General features: G+C 47.4%; 1 protein-coding gene across 3 annotated transcripts in view; it reads right to left on the bottom strand.

Moving 5' to 3' along the window:
* Positions 1 to 16,843, bottom strand: part of sema6a (sema domain, transmembrane domain (TM), and cytoplasmic domain, (semaphorin) 6A) — a 95,815-nt gene that overhangs the window by 22,808 nt on the left and 56,164 nt on the right. For all 3 annotated transcript variants that reach the window (XM_040195443.2, XM_040195442.2, XM_040195441.2), the window contains exons 7-15: positions 12,715 to 12,805; positions 11,440 to 11,559; positions 10,849 to 10,937; positions 7,871 to 8,088; positions 6,356 to 6,487; positions 4,468 to 4,623; positions 2,133 to 2,306; positions 561 to 701; positions 396 to 473 (exon numbers count right to left, since the gene is read on the bottom strand). In XM_040195443.2, the coding sequence (XP_040051377.2) occupies positions 396 to 473; positions 561 to 701; positions 2,133 to 2,306; positions 4,468 to 4,623; positions 6,356 to 6,487; positions 7,871 to 8,088; positions 10,849 to 10,937; positions 11,440 to 11,559; positions 12,715 to 12,805 (1,199 nt within the window). The remainder of the gene's footprint in view (positions 1 to 395; positions 474 to 560; positions 702 to 2,132; positions 2,307 to 4,467; positions 4,624 to 6,355; positions 6,488 to 7,870; positions 8,089 to 10,848; positions 10,938 to 11,439; positions 11,560 to 12,714; positions 12,806 to 16,843) is intronic.

Here is a 16,843-nt window from a genome sequence, read left to right on the forward strand (position 1 = left end):
TGAAGCCTACAGATGTAAAACTACAACACGACCGGACCGGTGGAGACCGAAGGAACAACACGGTTCCTGTAAAGCGGGCAGGTCTTTATTGACTTCATTGTTTGGCTAGTCTGTGCCTGAGGGCTGCCACTACTTTTCCGATTGGTAAACAATGGCATCTTTATTGTCCCTGTGAATTCCCATGTAAACTCTCATTATTAAATACCAAATGTTAAATTGGTAAATATATAATCAATAGAGTCTACTCTGCAATTAAAACAACACTAGCTGAATGATTGAACTCAGTTTTGATTATCATTCATTTTTTTTGTTCACACCTGCACGTGCTTCAGAACGTGTCTCTGTCCGTTAAAGAAAGTCTACAGTGGAAGTGCATCAACTGACGTGTTACTTACTTTGTGTTACCAACCACCTGTCTGCAGGCTCCCTCCGACACCCAACCACAGTACGGGTCTCTGGCGGCTATGCAGGACCTTTGTAAAACAAACACACACAATCAGCCCGCCATCACATTGTTAACCAGTTAAAAGAACGCTTCGATGAGCAAACATCACACGCACTTCTTGCATCTCCCGTGTCTTTCACAGCGAGACAGCGGCACTTTCACCACGCAGGAGGTGAAGGCGACCCACAAAGCGTGACTCTTGCTGTCGATCTGCATGCCGACGATGCGCTTGTCCTCCACGCCGTCTATGCTGCACCTACGAGACGGAAGAGAGAATGGAACGTGGGTCATTGAGACTTTGCTTCACCTGTCTGGTTACCAACGAGGTAGAGGAGGAGAGGTGTGAGAGGCCAGAGCATCGGACCATTTAGAGAGATAAAAACGAGGAAGATTAGGATGCGGCAGAGAGACAAACTGTGAGGTCAGGGAGAACAGAGATACAGCTGGACCCCAGAACAACGGAGGTCAGCAGCAGAGTGGGAGATAAAGAAAGGGGGGATACAGATACAACAGCTAAACAGACAGATGGCCACTGTGAGCAGTCAGCAATAACACTGCACTTAACTGTAAACCCCCCCACACTCCACCCTTCTTCTGTCCCGGCCAGTCTTCTTTTGTCTGCTCGCCCCATCAGGGGCACAAACTCTAATCCCTCTGGGCGTGTCACGCTTTCCATCCCTTCTCTACACCCATCCCCTCGCTCCATCCCCCCCCGTCCAGCTCCTGGGATTTAATCCCCCCTCCCGCCTTTGCCGCGCTCTCGTCCCGCTATAACGCTCTCAATTGGAGGCTTTGGAGTCCACCTACACCGGGTAATGCACGACAATCGGGCAAAGTCACTTACTGTATGCGACTAAAGCCAGATGGCCGAGGAGCGCTCGGCCACAGGGACAGAAGAGGGGACACAGGGACAGAAGAGGGGACACGGGAGCTGTAGGCAGCAACGAGACAAGAGCTGTGGGAGGGGAGAGAGGGCAGGGCCCGCCCTTCATGACCTCCGTAGCGCTCGTCACACGGCCGTGGCATGTCGCGTAACGAACTGTGGCAACCTTGAAAGCTCTCTCCTGTCAAGTCCTCCTGCTCCTCGGCTGTCTCAACACAACAACGCACCGTCCGTCCGCCGCGCTTCTTTCCATCTCCCCTGTCCACCGCGGGCCTCCATCGCCTCTGTTCTCCCCTCCTCCGTCGTTCGTTCCCCCTTCATCCATTACCCCATAACTAAATATTTGTTTCGGCCAGACCCACCGTGCCCAGCTCTCTCCTTGAACAGCCGCGTAACGTATTAGCGAGAGATTCAAGGCTGCCGCTGAAGACAAACACAGGCCTCGGTGTGCGTGTGTGTGCGTTTTCTCAGACGGTTTTGAGGAGCTGGGCTCCGCTGAGGTCGGGAACCACAGCGCTGGGTTATCCAGGGTCTACGTCTTTAATTTAGTCGATGCGGTTGGGCAGAGCGTAACCTGATAAAACTCTTTTAAATGATAGAGTAGCCATCTGGCTGGCTGGCCTCACTACACAGCTCGGGTCGGGGGAGCTGACTGGTACTGATGGAGCTCGTGGGTTTGGCCAAGTCTGGTGATGGTTGGAAACAAAATCTCACACACATATGCAATAGTTGACCGTCCTTTGTATTGAGCAACAGTATCCATGTGTTCCCTCTATTTATATCCACACACACACACATACGTACTTGTCCGGGTTGTAGACGTTAAGCTCCTCCAGAAACACACTATCGTTTAGGAAGCCGCTGTTCATGTTGGCCAGGAACTTGACGATGATGCCTTTCTCTGATCCCAGGAAGACCACCGTCTGGTTACTATGGGGACCCGCTTTATTGTCCACCACGATGCGGGTCAGACGATACCTGGAAGAAACAACGCCGAGCAATCAGTCAATTGAGAAGGAACACCAGCCGGGTTTCAATGATTTGAACTCCACCAGCAGCCTGGTGCTGTTTCTTCTGGACCTCATTTGACCACTTGTGACATCAAGTCTGCGTCACTAAAAACATACTTGAGACTAAAAAAATCTTTCAGTCATTCACATCAGATGTTTTAAAGAAAATAAGGAACATCGTCTCAATATCATTGATTTTTTTTTTTATAGAAACTCAATCAAGTTGCATTTGGCACGTGAGGTCGTTCCTACAACACAAACATTACAAAAGCAACAGACGCTTTGAGCTCCATTTCCATTTTTTTTGTAAGTGACAGCTGGTGATCCAAACCAGGTGGATACAACTCAATTTTCATTTCATCATTTGTGAAAAAAAAATACAATCATAACACAGCAAGCCGATTCAAGTTAGCAAATTAGACACCTGCCAGTCAGCATGCTCTGGATCGGAGCCCTGCTGCGCTCGTGGGCGTTTTTGTGATCAGATAACAAGAACAGGGTTTGAGAAACACCTCTGGAGGCTTTTTCCTTTTTAGCTCTGATTTCATTACAACCCAGATGCCAGCATCTATTCCTCAACTAGTTTGTAGTATCTGCACATAAGTGTGTTTTATATGCAAATGCGTGTGTTGTTGATTTTGTCTTTGTTACTGAAGGAGATGCGATTTAAAGATTAAAGATGAGAGCTTATCTGAAAATCTAGAAAGGAACAATTTCAATCCCCTTAAAATAACAAGGTGAAAGAGTCCAAACTGTATTTAGAACGTGATTAGTTTAAATCAAACCTACAACAGAGCAGAACCTCTTATCCCTTCTCCCCGTCGTTTTTTTAACTTAAAATACCCGTTAAAACGGCCTTATCCAATCAGAAATAACAGCAATCTGAAGGTCTGTTGTGGTCTGGATCTATTCACCCGTAACAGAAGCTCCAAGGACTGTGCCAATGGGATTTGAGCTCAGCAAAATAATACAATCTCAAGGACTAAGCTGTCACTGACGTTCCTATTGTGGATAATAAAAATCTCAAGTGCCCCCCCTCGCCCGTTGATTCACTGTGCCCAGCCAGCTGAGGCCTTCACCGCAGCTGCAGCCAGTCTCACGACAGAGAAGCTTTTTCAAAATTGCAGCGAGGGCTCCTGGCCAGATATGGGGGTGTCCTCTTCAGGGCGTAGCAAAGATCAAACCATTTTACTGATTGTGTTTTCAGTGGACTTCAACTCAAGAATGCAAGTACGGTAGCCAGAGGCCACGACAGAGAAATATCCTCCTCCACCGCGTGTGCCTTCATAATGCTCATTGAGCTTACATAATGCTTTTAACGGCTGCCTCAGACTAGCAGGCACGGCTCTGCTCGGTCTCATCGCAAATCAAATGGAGTCGTCTAACTGTTGATTATGTAAAGACGGATACAACGTGTTATTCATAATAAGGTGGTATGGTACGGTGCACTAATGAACAGCGAGAGTTGGAGGGGATAACCTTGATGAAAGCTGTTCCTATTCTGACTACCGCCGGCGTGGTATGTAGGTCAGACCTCAGCAAACCAGCAAGCAGGATGTGATACGATGCAAATCATTTGTAAAAACCTGTGGAGAATTTCTCATGCGGCTCGTGACGCTGCAGCCGCTGAGGCCGGCAAGCAGTGCTGACCTTAAATCTGCACGCAGGTCCAAATGAAAAGCGAGATTTTTCTTTTTCTTCTTTTCACCAGTCGGCTAGTTACGCCTTGCCGATGGGATCGAGGGGGGGGCTGATGTGCCCCCTCCCACCCCTCTCCCAACAGGCTGGCTGAAATGTCTCAGCGTAGCGAGCTGTAGAAGCCAGACGGACCTTTGTGATCAAAAGGCATCAGCCGCAGTGCACTGGCTTTCCGGGAAATGGGCTCAACTCAAAAGAAAAACACAAGGAAAAAAAGTTTTCATCCTCAGAGGACTCAAGCAGGCAATTTGGAGGAAAGATTGAACAAAGCTGAAATCATCCTCCTAATAAGGGCTCACAACAGACCCGAAAACATGAGACGAACATTGATGAGAACTCAAATTGTTTACTCGGAGGGAAGGAAATAGATGAGCAGCTGGTGTGTGTTGTGGCAGTGCCAGGCCGGAGCCTTCGGGGCGCGTGAGACCTACCGGACCATGGTCTTGAGGAACCAGGGCCTGTTGGCGATGGAGGGTACTGCCTCGTCCATCAGCGGATGCATCTTGATGAAGTTGAGCGTGTCGTCTGGGAACTCGTTGGATACCTTGTACCTCTCCATGGATGCAGTGCCGGCACAGTTGCCAGGCCTACGGATGGAGAGGAGGAAGAGCAGGAGAGAGGAAGTAAGCAGCTGGAGGCAAAAGTACAACAGGAGAGACAAAACGCCGCTGTGGTGCCGTTATTGGCCGTTTATTTCTGTCTCCTCCCTTCCCGCTACCTCCACTCGCTTTTGCGAAGGTCCCGTGCTCAACGCCGACCACGACAACTATGAAATACCGAAGAGGGATTATAATGTGTGGAGCCAGGCCTTTCTTTAACGTTACATTGAATCTTTTGATTGAGCAATTTTTCAAGGCCAGATCTCATATAGAAGACAGAAAGTTCTACTTTAAAATAAAATCGCTGCCCTAAATGACTACATTTCCTCTGGACGTGCGTTAAAGCAACGAGATGTTCTATCTATCTGATCATTTCACAGGGAGTTGCTTGTAAAAGAGAAGCAGCTTTTGATAGCATATCCCCTTTGCGAGCATCTCACCTCTTGAGAGCTTGTAAAACCCCTTTACTGCGTGGTCTTTGATACCCGGCCACACCGCGTAATATCAGCCAGCTGGCCCCCGAATGTCTCACGCTGTCAACATTTCAAGGGCCGGACCTAAAATATGTAAGTGTGTGGACTCAAATGAAATATATGTTCATCATCCAATGGAAATCTTTTTCTTTTTAAGTCCTCGGGAGTAAACATGAGTATGAAGGGTATCCGGCAGTTCCTATGTCCCTCTTATGTATATAGAGGGAAAGGACAGAATCAAGCAATAAGAAGGGATTTAATTTAATTATTCAAGCTGCACTTTTATGTCCTCAAACTTTTAATTAGTGCAAGCCAGCTGATGCTGATGTTAAATCAACCACTGAATTGAATATTTTGTTTAATTAATGACAAGCAGAACCATTTATCCCTGTAAGAAAATGCTGATAATAGTACAAACTTGCTGTTGCGACAGCTACATTTATGTCAGCGTCTGTATGGAAAGCCGAATGGAAACAGACGTCTCTTAAATACAGAAAAAATCTGTAAACCATTCAGCACGAGGGTGTTACACATGGCAGACCTAGGTGGCATTGTCACAGCGCTCTGAAAGTCTGTTTACCTGCAGATAAAAAGGTCTGGACACACCAGCGGACAAGAGATGGAAATCTATCTCATCAATCGGTGGCGACATCATCGCTTCCACGCAAAGTTGACCTTGTTCAACGTGAACAGCTAATTACATGTGCGAGAGTACAGCTTGGGCTTTCTTCTGGTGGGGAACCGCCTCCTCAGCCATATGGGAACACACACACACGCGGTACCAACAATTACCGCGGCCCAGATCTTTGTAGTAAATCAGTTTTCTTTCTAGAGGATAGAAGAGCAGCTCTTAGCGCGCTAATTAGCAAGCAATAGATGGGAGATTGATCAGGCTGGTGCATTTGTGGAATTAGCCAGCCATCTGTAAAATGATCTCATGCTTCATTTGTTCATAGTGAGCCCTTCTTTGATGCCGCTGCATGTGGGGGGGGGGGATGTGAGGTAATGGGTTGTGTGTGTGTGTGAGCGTGGGGGGGAAGAGGTGATATCTGTGTGCATACGGTGTGTGACACAGGAGATGTAATCCCTCACTGAAAAAGGGATGTATTGAAAAATGACGCAACGCATGCTAAAAGTGCGGAGACATTAAGACATAATTCAACTAGCTATGCAATGATAAGGCGCCATGTAGCTCCCCAGGGGGACTTGTGTGTGTGTGTGTGTGTGTTAATTAACTGCTGTTGTACCTTGGCTTGGGAACCTTGTCTTCAGGAAACGGCGTCCAGGTGGAGTCTTGGGACTTCTGCTCTTTGAAACGCCCTGTGAACGTGTTGGCCACCTCTGCCATGTCATAGGCGCACACCGCCGAGCCTGGGATACTGCCACAACACACACACACACACACACAGAGACACACAAAAGCTCACATAAACGCTCCTCGCATCTGAACCTATCAAAGAAACACCTGGCCCAGTTTGGACCATCACCAAGTGACAGAAACGGGGATTTACGAGCCGTCTCAGAGGGTTAGATTCCCCAAGGACGGCTCGTTATAGCTGCTGTTTGTTCACGCCAGGTGATACGGCCGAGTTTGCCGTGTTGAGGTAAGCAAAAGTCCTTTATCTTCATTCCCCCCAATCATTGACAAAGCAATGCAGTTTCCTCCATTTCTTTTACCAGCATCGATTCATAGCGCTAAATATAGTAGAAGTTAGTTCCATTGATTACAGTGTCAAGGCCATTACATCATAGCTCACACTGTAGCGTTGTTGCACAGTCTATGAGCTGCAGTGTCTCTGCCCGCCAGCCTCACGAGGACACACATTCCCTAACCCGTCCCCCGAAGAATGGGTTTCCCCAAAAGCCTCCATGTATCAGAGTTCATCGTAACTCCGCTGTTGGGCAACAACTACAGACAACGGATTTTTTCATTGCTTTTCACTGCAGGGGGAAAAACGGCCAACTTGTTGGGGCAGCGTCTCCTTTCCGTCCGAGTGGAATCAATGCATAGCAGACTGCTGAGTCACTTCTCTACGTTCTATAATAATAAATCCAATTAGAATTGGAAGTAGGGAATTGTTTATTCTTTTACAAATAGCAATCTCTCCCAGTTGGCTGAACTTTTCTGGCTGTTGCATCAATGGATAAACTCGTGAAGACGTCAGGGAGGTGGAGCAGAATTATAGAGAGTAAGGTCAGCTTTTGGTTCTCGGCGTATCGGCTAAAGGACAGTGATTGTTGCAACGGGCTGCTAACGAGGCAGATGGATGGTCAGCGCAGACACTATGCAACGACTCAAACCGTGACACGTTGCCCCCAGTTCTGAATGCGCGCCCGCTAATTTCGCCCCCTGACTATGAAATGGAAAATTAACACCCACATCAAAACTGGCGCTTATAGAAATTTTCAGAGGCACTGCTTCATTGGGTTTTGATGTCCATTAACCACGCTAAATTGCATCGTCACAAGCAATTGTCTTATCGGCTAAATACCAGCCATAAAATGGGAAAATTACAATATGTGCAAGCTATCAGCCTGGCTCGGTGCCTTTGTGGTAATTTTCAATTTAGATAACAACTCCCCCTGCCTATGCATATGAAAGCAGCTCTGCATGTGGACTGTCAAAAGGGCAAAGTAAGATCTGCCTGTCAAAAAAGGGCCGATCGGGCTAACAAATGGGACGTGCAAAACAGTTGATGACAACTGTTTTAAACTCTTGTAAGACGGGAGAAAAGGAGGATAACTCGTCTGTTTCAGGGTACCTGTTGTAAGGTGTGGAGAAGGTCGCCATCACTACGTCCCTCCCATTGATGTGGATGACATCTGTCACGGCCTGCAGGATGTTAAAGTAGAAGTGCGAGTCGCCGGGGATGGAGCAGTTCAGGCGAGACTTGAGAAACGAGGTCCACTGCTTCTCCAGGACACGGGGCGAGCCGCCTCGGTCGTTCATACACACCCTGGCCACTCGGGGAAACACCACCTGACGGAGACACACATACACAGCTGAGCTCATTGCCAACCAACATTGCCTGAAGTGAGATTGACTTTTTTCGACTAGTGACAGACTCTGGTTTTATGTAATGACTTGTAAGCCTGTTAGGAACATAATTTCTCGTATTGAAAGCTTGTCACATGCACTTTAAACAGCATGTGGCTTTTGGGGGGGATTTATTTATTTGCATTCCAAACTAAGGTTTTCATTACCTTTATAGTCACCTGAAACTACCAATCGTAAGGTACTGGTTATCTTGGATTGAGCCATTTCTATCATAACAGGATGCGGTTCCTCTCTCCATGTTACACTGCCATACAGCGAGCCTGTGATTTTTAATGGCCACTGTAATTCTCCAACACAAAAGGGAAACTGCGGCGCCGTGAGCAGCAGACGGCAAACCAATGCAAACCAGGGGCATGGTTGGGCCTAATTCAGGGTGGCTAAGCCGCCCCTTTCTTTGAATCGTCGGCCATTAAAGTAGTGTACCTACTCTTTTAGAGTAAATGGAGCAGCGAGCACAGAGCTTTTCAGTCGCTTGTTATCTGCGATCTCAACACCACTGTCCTTTGACCTTTTACATCTTTCAACAACATTCCCGATATGATCAAACGCTGAATAACAGCCAACAAAACCTTTCTTCTCAACTGCCTTTATCAAAGTTAAGAATGGGCTCTGAACATCAGAGGATAAGAAACATCATTTTATTCCCAGCTTAAAACAAATCACGCCCTCTCGTCGGTTGCTTGAGTGACAGAACTCCTTGGGAGACACCGCAGTGTCTTAATCCAACATTTCATCACTTTATGGCAAATTAAAGACACGGTGGAGTAAATTGGTGTGTTTGATACGCTGTTAAAGAGTCGGCACCTGGCAACAGAAAATGTAAAATACACGGCTTCAAATAGGAGCCCGTGCTGTAATTACATATCTGTCATGAGATCACAGAGTCAGTATTGTAATTAGTTGTTGTCACACTATAATTAACAGCAATAAATCTAACTCTGAACTCAAATAGTGCGCTAGAGTAAACAGTTTGAATGGGAGCGAACATGCATTTAAACCAGATCTCTATACACACACACACACACACACACATACAGGCGACGGGTGACGACCACAAATAAACACACTCTCACCCTTGCGTGCATTACAACCAATGCAGGAGTGCATGCATAAAAAGCACAGAAAACACACACGCTCATTCATGCAAGCTGCACCCACATGGGTCCGTTCACTGGGAGACTATGGAGCTTTTAGAATAACAGAAATAGTTTGAGATAGAAAAGGAATTGTCAGTCACAAAGGTTATCAGTTAATACCATTAACTGAAACACTGAAATACTCCTTCAGCACTGTTTGTATATTAGTTTTTTCGTAGAGCACCACATAGGTTATTCCTGTAACCACAGCAATATTTTGATTAAATTTAAAAATTAATAAAAACGTCCAATATAAAACCAAAAGCCAGGGCATTAACATTTTAGTGAGAGGCACTTGGAGGAGAACGGCATGGCTGGGTCACCCGAGTAAAGGTTTACAATTAGGAGCAGTTTGTTCTTACGCCTTGTCAGTATTTAAAACACGACAGCGGTGGATAGATTGCGGTAGATTGGGTCCATTTTTCCACCAGGTTGTTTATTTTTTGGGTTCATCTGAGCAGCTGCAGCAGTCTTAGGCCCGCCCCCAATGCTCCCATTGGTTGAGACGCGTAATGATGCCCCTTCCAAGCCAATGCTGATCGCACCCTCACTGCGACCTGGCCCTATACTCAGAACCAGTGAGCATGAATGAAAAATGCACTTCCCATTAAGGCAAGCTGCTAGCTGCAGAGTAGCTAGCAAGTAGCGCCAAACGGCGTTTTCCAGAAAACAGTTTAACTATTCAACGTAGAAACTAAAGCAAACACAAACCCACCGAAGCAGATTGATCAATTTGCCGTAAAGCACAAACGACGGCTCGCTTTGTCTATTTTGCAATAATGAAGAGATATCATTCAGCGAATGTTAAATTGCTCTCTGCACCATCAGCTCTAGCAACACACGCGTAATTATACTGACACTGCTTTTCAAAACACCCAGCAGATTGAGAAGCCTGATCTGTATTCATGCACTGTATAACACATGCCTGTCACTTCTGGCGGCGAAGCCATTATTTCTCTGTTTCTCGTTACCTCCGCTGCGTTCCCTCTCTTTCTCACCCGGTCTTGTGTGTGTCCTTTAATTTATTCGAAAGAATACGTATCAAGTGATTCATTTCCATTACAAATTATCTCCTACCAGCCATCCAATTAAACTGGTTCGGGGCAAGGTCCAAAACTGAATTGAGAAGATTAATAGAAAAATGTCTGACTGCTACTGTAACACCTGAGGAAAGGCTGCCTCTTCTTCCACCTCTACGTCTCGTTTCTCAGGAGAACAATCGAGACAATGGGTCAAACGGGCGCACTGCCGGAAGGGACGTGCAATTCAAGCGGTATATTTAGACTTCAAAATAGGATCTCCAGACGTCCACGGAATTTTGTTTTTGGATCTATTTTAGGTCCTGTGTCCCGCCCAGTGTTCATACGTTTCTGCAAAAAAAAAATATTTGGCCACTTTACAGCTCCTAAAAGCATTCTTCCAGTTCCAGCTTCCAGTGTGATACAAGCATATCCTGTTTGTTTTCACAGGAACTTCTCCCGGTAAATAGGAAGTCACCTCTAATTACGGCTCAAACAATAGCGGGAGAACAGGGCAGGGATCTTACCTTCCCCATTGTGTTGTACTCCATAGCAATTTCCCGGAAGAAGAAGTAGATGAAGTCCCCGTAATTGACTGCCTGGACAAAGTAGGGCTCTGCAGGAGGAGGGGGACAGAAGATATGAGTCAAAGTGACGTTTTTACCGTGACAAAACAGTTCTGACACCATATTTCACAGTAAACAGCCAGAATATCTGTCATATTATGCAGAAAGGCACCAACTGTGAGCCTCAATCTATCATCCATCATATCGGGAAAACAATTTGCATGCAGGGAGAGAAGTATCTCTCTATTATGCTCTGACAGGCTGGACTTGTGCTCTTTCCTCCCCTGGGCAGAGCAATTTAGCGCGCTACATCAACTCTACCGAGCCAGTTTGGCAAAATGACTGCGCCAAACAGAGCATGTAGCATTAGCATAAGTTCTGCTGCTCTTCATACCTAGATTCACACACTAATCATAAATCACCAACACACAGTCAATCACGCAAACACAACTTTGTTTTCACCAGCTTTTAAAGTCGACCCGGGGCTCTCCAGCCTCAGAGACTTGTTTGTTTGTTTGTTTGCATGTATGCCTGTGTGTGTGTGTCTCTCACCTTTCAGCCACTTGGAGTCGTGCTTGACGGTGCGCAGAGTCGGGCTGTCTCCCAGGCTACGATAGATGACCGAATCGATCGCTAGGAAGTCTGTCACGGTGGCCGAGTACAGCTTGCCATCTGGAACGAGAGGCCAGAACAATGAAGAGACAACCATAAAGGACAAAAACACATGAAGCCACCCAGGACATTCCTGCTCTCTGCGGCTGGATACACAAACACGTTTCAGATGGTTTCGGACCGACAGAATGACAGAAGAGGCCCTCTGACGGACAACAAACACACACACACCGAAATGTGTGGCGCATTTGCAATCGCTCGCTCTCGCAAACGCACTTTCAAAGCTCAGACAAACACTGCCCAGCGCTCACACGCTAACAGAAACACACCCGCGTGTTGGAGCTCGCCACATGCTCCACAAACACAATCCGCCACCAGCGTGACCTCGGCCTGCCTCGGCGGTAACCGCAGTGGAAACTCAAACTACATAATTGAAAGGACGGCAGTCAGAGAAACCCTCTTGATTACTCAGTGCTTCCAGCACCCTGCGAGCGGCTCTGCCACACATTAACTGGTCAAGCTGGGCGTCGTCATTCCTCCCCGCCTTCAAACCAGGCGAGGCGACGCCTCATCAATGCCGCCACAAATCGGCTCGCGGCAAAGGCGTGCGGGGACTGGACTGGACGTCTTCAGCGGCCCGCGGGTCCTTGTTGACTCGGAACAATCCTACCCGAGCCAACGGAAAGCTGACTCATTCTGATCCCAGCGGCTCCCCACTTGGTTTTGATCGGGTGAATTTTGAGAGAAAACTAAACGGGAGGCGGAGAGGACGACAGAAACGGCGAGCTAAAGACGTCGCCACAGCACGTTCCGACAGAGAAGGAGAAATCCCTGAACGCGGCCTCCAGTTTGGCGATTTGCTCCGCTGAATGCAACGCTTTAGTTCCTGACATGTTGTCAAGAGTATTGGAAAGAACCGCAGGGTATTAGGAACAATATTAAACACAACCGCATCTAATCCACCCGCTCAAATAGACTCAATTTCCCCATCTAGCTCAAACATGTTCCAATGTTTAATACAAGCAGATAGGAGAAAATTAGGATTAATGGCTTTGCCTCATGGCAGTCATAGAGTACTATCACACACATTTCATCTATCATCACCTCGCGGAAACTTGTTTCTCATGTAGAGCCAGAGGAAAGGACTTGAGTAACATTACCGCTTCCTTGATGAATAGGTAAATCGTTAATTTGAAAGACAGTTTTTAATCTTACCAGCGAAGAGCGCCACGTTAGCGTGCTTGGCGTCATACGGGCAGCGTGCCATCCCGCTGATCTCCTCGCCCAGAGCCTCCAGGGTGTCCATCTGCAGGGGGACAAGCGAGTCGAGAGGTCAACAGTAAGTCACAGGAAACTGTGACTCCTGGGAGAAAAATAAGAACTTAAATGATGATCCATAGGACCATAATACTTAAAGTGAAAGGGAATGGTGAGTCCCAAAAAGCCTGACCTGAACTCAAACCCCTTTGATGCCACTTTGGCGTCGTCCTGAGAGCTGTCAAAGCCCTTCTGGGATTATTGGGAAAACTGTCGTGGAGGGAGATTAACAAAAAGCTGACGGATTGAACTGACTGAACAGTAATGTTGGACGTGGTTTTCTTCTGCCAATCCATTATCCTTGAACCTCTACCAGTGTTACAGAAGAACTTTGTGAGATCTTTGACCCGTACGCTGCTGTGCCCTGATTTATAAAGTTGGTGCTTTCGCTGTGAGGAGGAAATAAATGGGCAGAGGAGCTGGGTGAGAATATGGCCCTGAGCGTGTGAAATGGGAGGAATTCTTTCCAAACCACAGTGGTTTTTAAATAGCACTTCATACACTAGTCATTATTATGGTTTTCACAGCCTCAACTTTTTCTTGTGCTGAAAGCTTTTCCTTCGGCAAGGCTTGTTCCCTGACTTGTTTATTTCTAGTTTTAATTCTGCACCTCGACAATGGAAAAGCGCATTTGGCCACACTTACAATTCGCTAATTCACTCAGTTGTCCCATTTCTGTGAGCTATTCTGAGGGGCTGTCCATTGTTTAAGAGGCACCGCTGGATCGGGGCTCAGCTGAATGATCTCTGTCCATTGGAATTTAAACCAGTTTTTGTGGTTTTGCGCCAATTTTGGTTCCACTGGGCTGTCAGTGAATGGCGGAGGATCAGATGTGGGTGAAAGGTCACCAATCGTCCCTCCGTGGGGTCACGGTCCTCCCGCTCTCGCCCCGGCCAAAGAGCCGAGATGCACACAGGAGAGGAGGGAAGGAAAGCCACACTGCGCTGGTCCAGGGGCCGAGGGCAAGAAACACTACTGCCAACGGATCGTTTCCTCCATCTCTGTTTCTATCTGTCAACACCCCCTCCCACCCTCCAGCCCAGGCCCCTCCCTCTCTCCCTCTCTCTCCCTCTCGACAAAGGGGAGAGCCACGGCGGCAGACTGCTTACGCCGCCCTTTCTGCTCTCTAAACAGGTCATTTTGTTTTCTATTCCTGTCTCGGCAGTAACGGTTATCATCTGCCCACTGAAAAAAGGTCACACACACTCCGGCGCAATGCCGGAAAAGCCTGCCAGAGAAATAGTTGATGCTGATTTGGCAGGGAAAGATACAAGTGACCTTTAACAACAAACACAACACAACCACCGGCAGCGGCGCATTTCTCGATTTCTCATTCCGTCTGTTTCTTCAGAAATTACTGGAGGATAATAGACAGCGACGCGTCGGTTCGAAGATATGTATTTTATTAGACAGGGCAGACTGTAATTATAGATTAGGTTGAGTCAACCATAAGGGACGCGAGTTGTGAGGTAAATCCACTCAATCAGAGCGGCTGACTGCAGCTTGACACCGTCAGCAGCTTCTGCTTCAGCTACCTTCTCAAACAGTTCCTCCTCCTGCGACACACCCCAGACTGTGGCGTATCTCCTATCCCCCCCCCCCCGTTTCCTCAGTTGAGGCAGTGACCTCTGTCTGTTGGGCTCGGCCAGCTGTCACTGATCTATTCCTGCCTGTTTGAACAGAGGAAGACACTCCCAGCCCGGCCGCAGATACACCCACAACCCCTGTCGTCGGAACAAAACACCCCAAATCAAATCACACTTTCCTGCTGTTAGCCTCGTGCAAAGCAATATCCAATGTGAATTCAGTCTGGGTTTGAAAAAGGAAAGAAGTGCTTCGGATTTGCAGAAGCAATATTCAAAGTAATGGGGAAGGGAAGCTAGCACAGCTCTGCACACATTGTACAGTAACCTTGGCTCGGGGTGCAGTAATAGTAGATGCGTTAATTACTACGGCGGCTCAATCGTGTTTTCCATAGGCTATATGCTAATTAATTAGACAAACACAAGTAGATCCCAAACATGGCCATCAGGAGTGTTATAATTGGAACAGCACTCAGGGTGAAGGACACGTTCTGCCTCCGTGTCCCTATTGTTTTTACTCTTATACAGGCTTTATTTATTTATTTGTCATTGCTGAGGGATTTGTGAAATCTTACCGAGGACAAACTCAGCGTATCCATTGTCCCACTTGATAACTGTTGGCTTGAATGTGCTTCCTTGTTTATCGCTTTAAAAAGTGTCAATTTTCTCCGTGGGGCAAATCTCCAGTGAAATAACGGGTTTACTTGATGTTTTTTCCCCCTAATTGGTGGCGTCAGTAAAGGGAGCAGCTGACAGGTTAATCATAACGTGGATCCTGAACGGTGTCCTGGGGCTTGCAGCTCAGTTGAATCCCCGAACATTTCTTTGCCGCGCAGCCGTCTTCCCCTATTGTTTAGAAGGTCAAGTGCACAAGCGCACACCTGGACCAGGAGCGGCAGTGTGAACCAAACAAGGACGCATCTCCCTGGGGGATTAATTGTCGTGGCCCAGTTCTCTGAAACCTGGGAGGAGGAACCGCCTTTAACACAAGAGCCTGAAACCAGAGCCTGTGCAGCCGCTGACAAAAATATGTTGGGTTTTTTGGTGGGGGGCTTTTATGGGGTGCGTTGTCGTCTTTATTGTAGAAATAGGGGTGAGGCAGAAGGGTGTGACATGCAACAAAAGTGCCGGAAAAGAATTTGATCAATTTATATTTTACCCTACAACTTTCTAACAAGATTGATTTAAAAAAGATTGGAAACAAGCATTGCACAATAATCATAATGTACAAAGTGGCCAGTTTTAATATATTGTCATTCCATCAATAGAATATACATTTCTGTCAATATTCTGTAGGAGCTGTAGTAAAGAGAGGCATCTGTTTGCCTTGATCACAACTCAGACACATGTGAATTTCCCCAATCCACCACAATCAGGTCGCGTCACCTGGGACCCGATAGTACATCCCCCCCACCCTCCCCCCACCAGCCCCCACCAGCAGCACCTGGCAACAGGCAGTGAAACCAACTCCAGTCATAGATCAGCCCAGCTGGATGGGGCGTTCATTATTACAACACAGCAAGGGAGTGACGGAGGGAGAAAGCAACAGAGGGGAAAGATGGCAGAGTGGTGGGAGCGAAGGAGGAGGAGAGGGGGGGGGGGAGGGATCAAGGCTGGCAGGAGAGGACGGAGAGCGGGAGGATGAATAGAAGAAGAGAGGCACTTGGGTGCTATGTGGTGCCCAGGGGTGAAGATTGTGCCGTGGCTGCCAAGGTGTCTGTCTGGGTAGTTTGTGGGGCGGGGGGGCGTTGTGAGTGCATGCCTGAGGGTGAGGGGTGGTGTAGTGCAATGAAGCTAATGAGGAAGCCATGTTGGTAGGGTTTGTAAAAATAAAGAGGAAGGTGGGAAGGAAGGTGGTGGAGGAAAAGAAAGCGTGGGGGTTTATGTATTTATCCCCTGACACCCTCTGTCACCCCCCCCCCCCCCCCCCACACCTTTGCTCCCCCCTTCCTCCTCCCGCTCGCCCTCACAGCGCTGTTGATTAATGTGGGATGAGGCTGGACCCGAAACAGAAGCTCCTTTCAGCGATGTCACACTGGGGAGATGGAGAGGCAAACTGTAGCCAAGGTGGACTTAACCACAACACACACACACACACACACACACACACACACGCACACAGTGGGTGAGCCCAGCACCCCATCAAAGGCTTGGTATCTGCCCACAGAGCCTGCCAGCCTGCACGTTGTACAGTGTGTTTGTGTGTCTGTCTGTGTGTGTGTGTCTGATGATTTTGTAAAAATGAGTGTTGGCCTGTTTGCACAGTTGTCAGTGTTTCTGTGGGTTCATGCGCACTTGTGTTTGTGTGCATGAACCCATAGACACACACACACACACATGTGCCATTTTAATTTTAATTGACAATATTTTAAATGGCTTCAAAATTGTTTTTTGACAGCCTTAACATTTCATTTGAATTCACTCATGGCATATTGATTCAAGTT

Source organism: Gasterosteus aculeatus, chromosome 13 (genome assembly GCF_964276395.1).
Source record: "Gasterosteus aculeatus chromosome 13, fGasAcu3.hap1.1, whole genome shotgun sequence".
Classification (NCBI taxonomy): Eukaryota; Metazoa; Chordata; class Actinopteri; order Perciformes; family Gasterosteidae; genus Gasterosteus; species Gasterosteus aculeatus.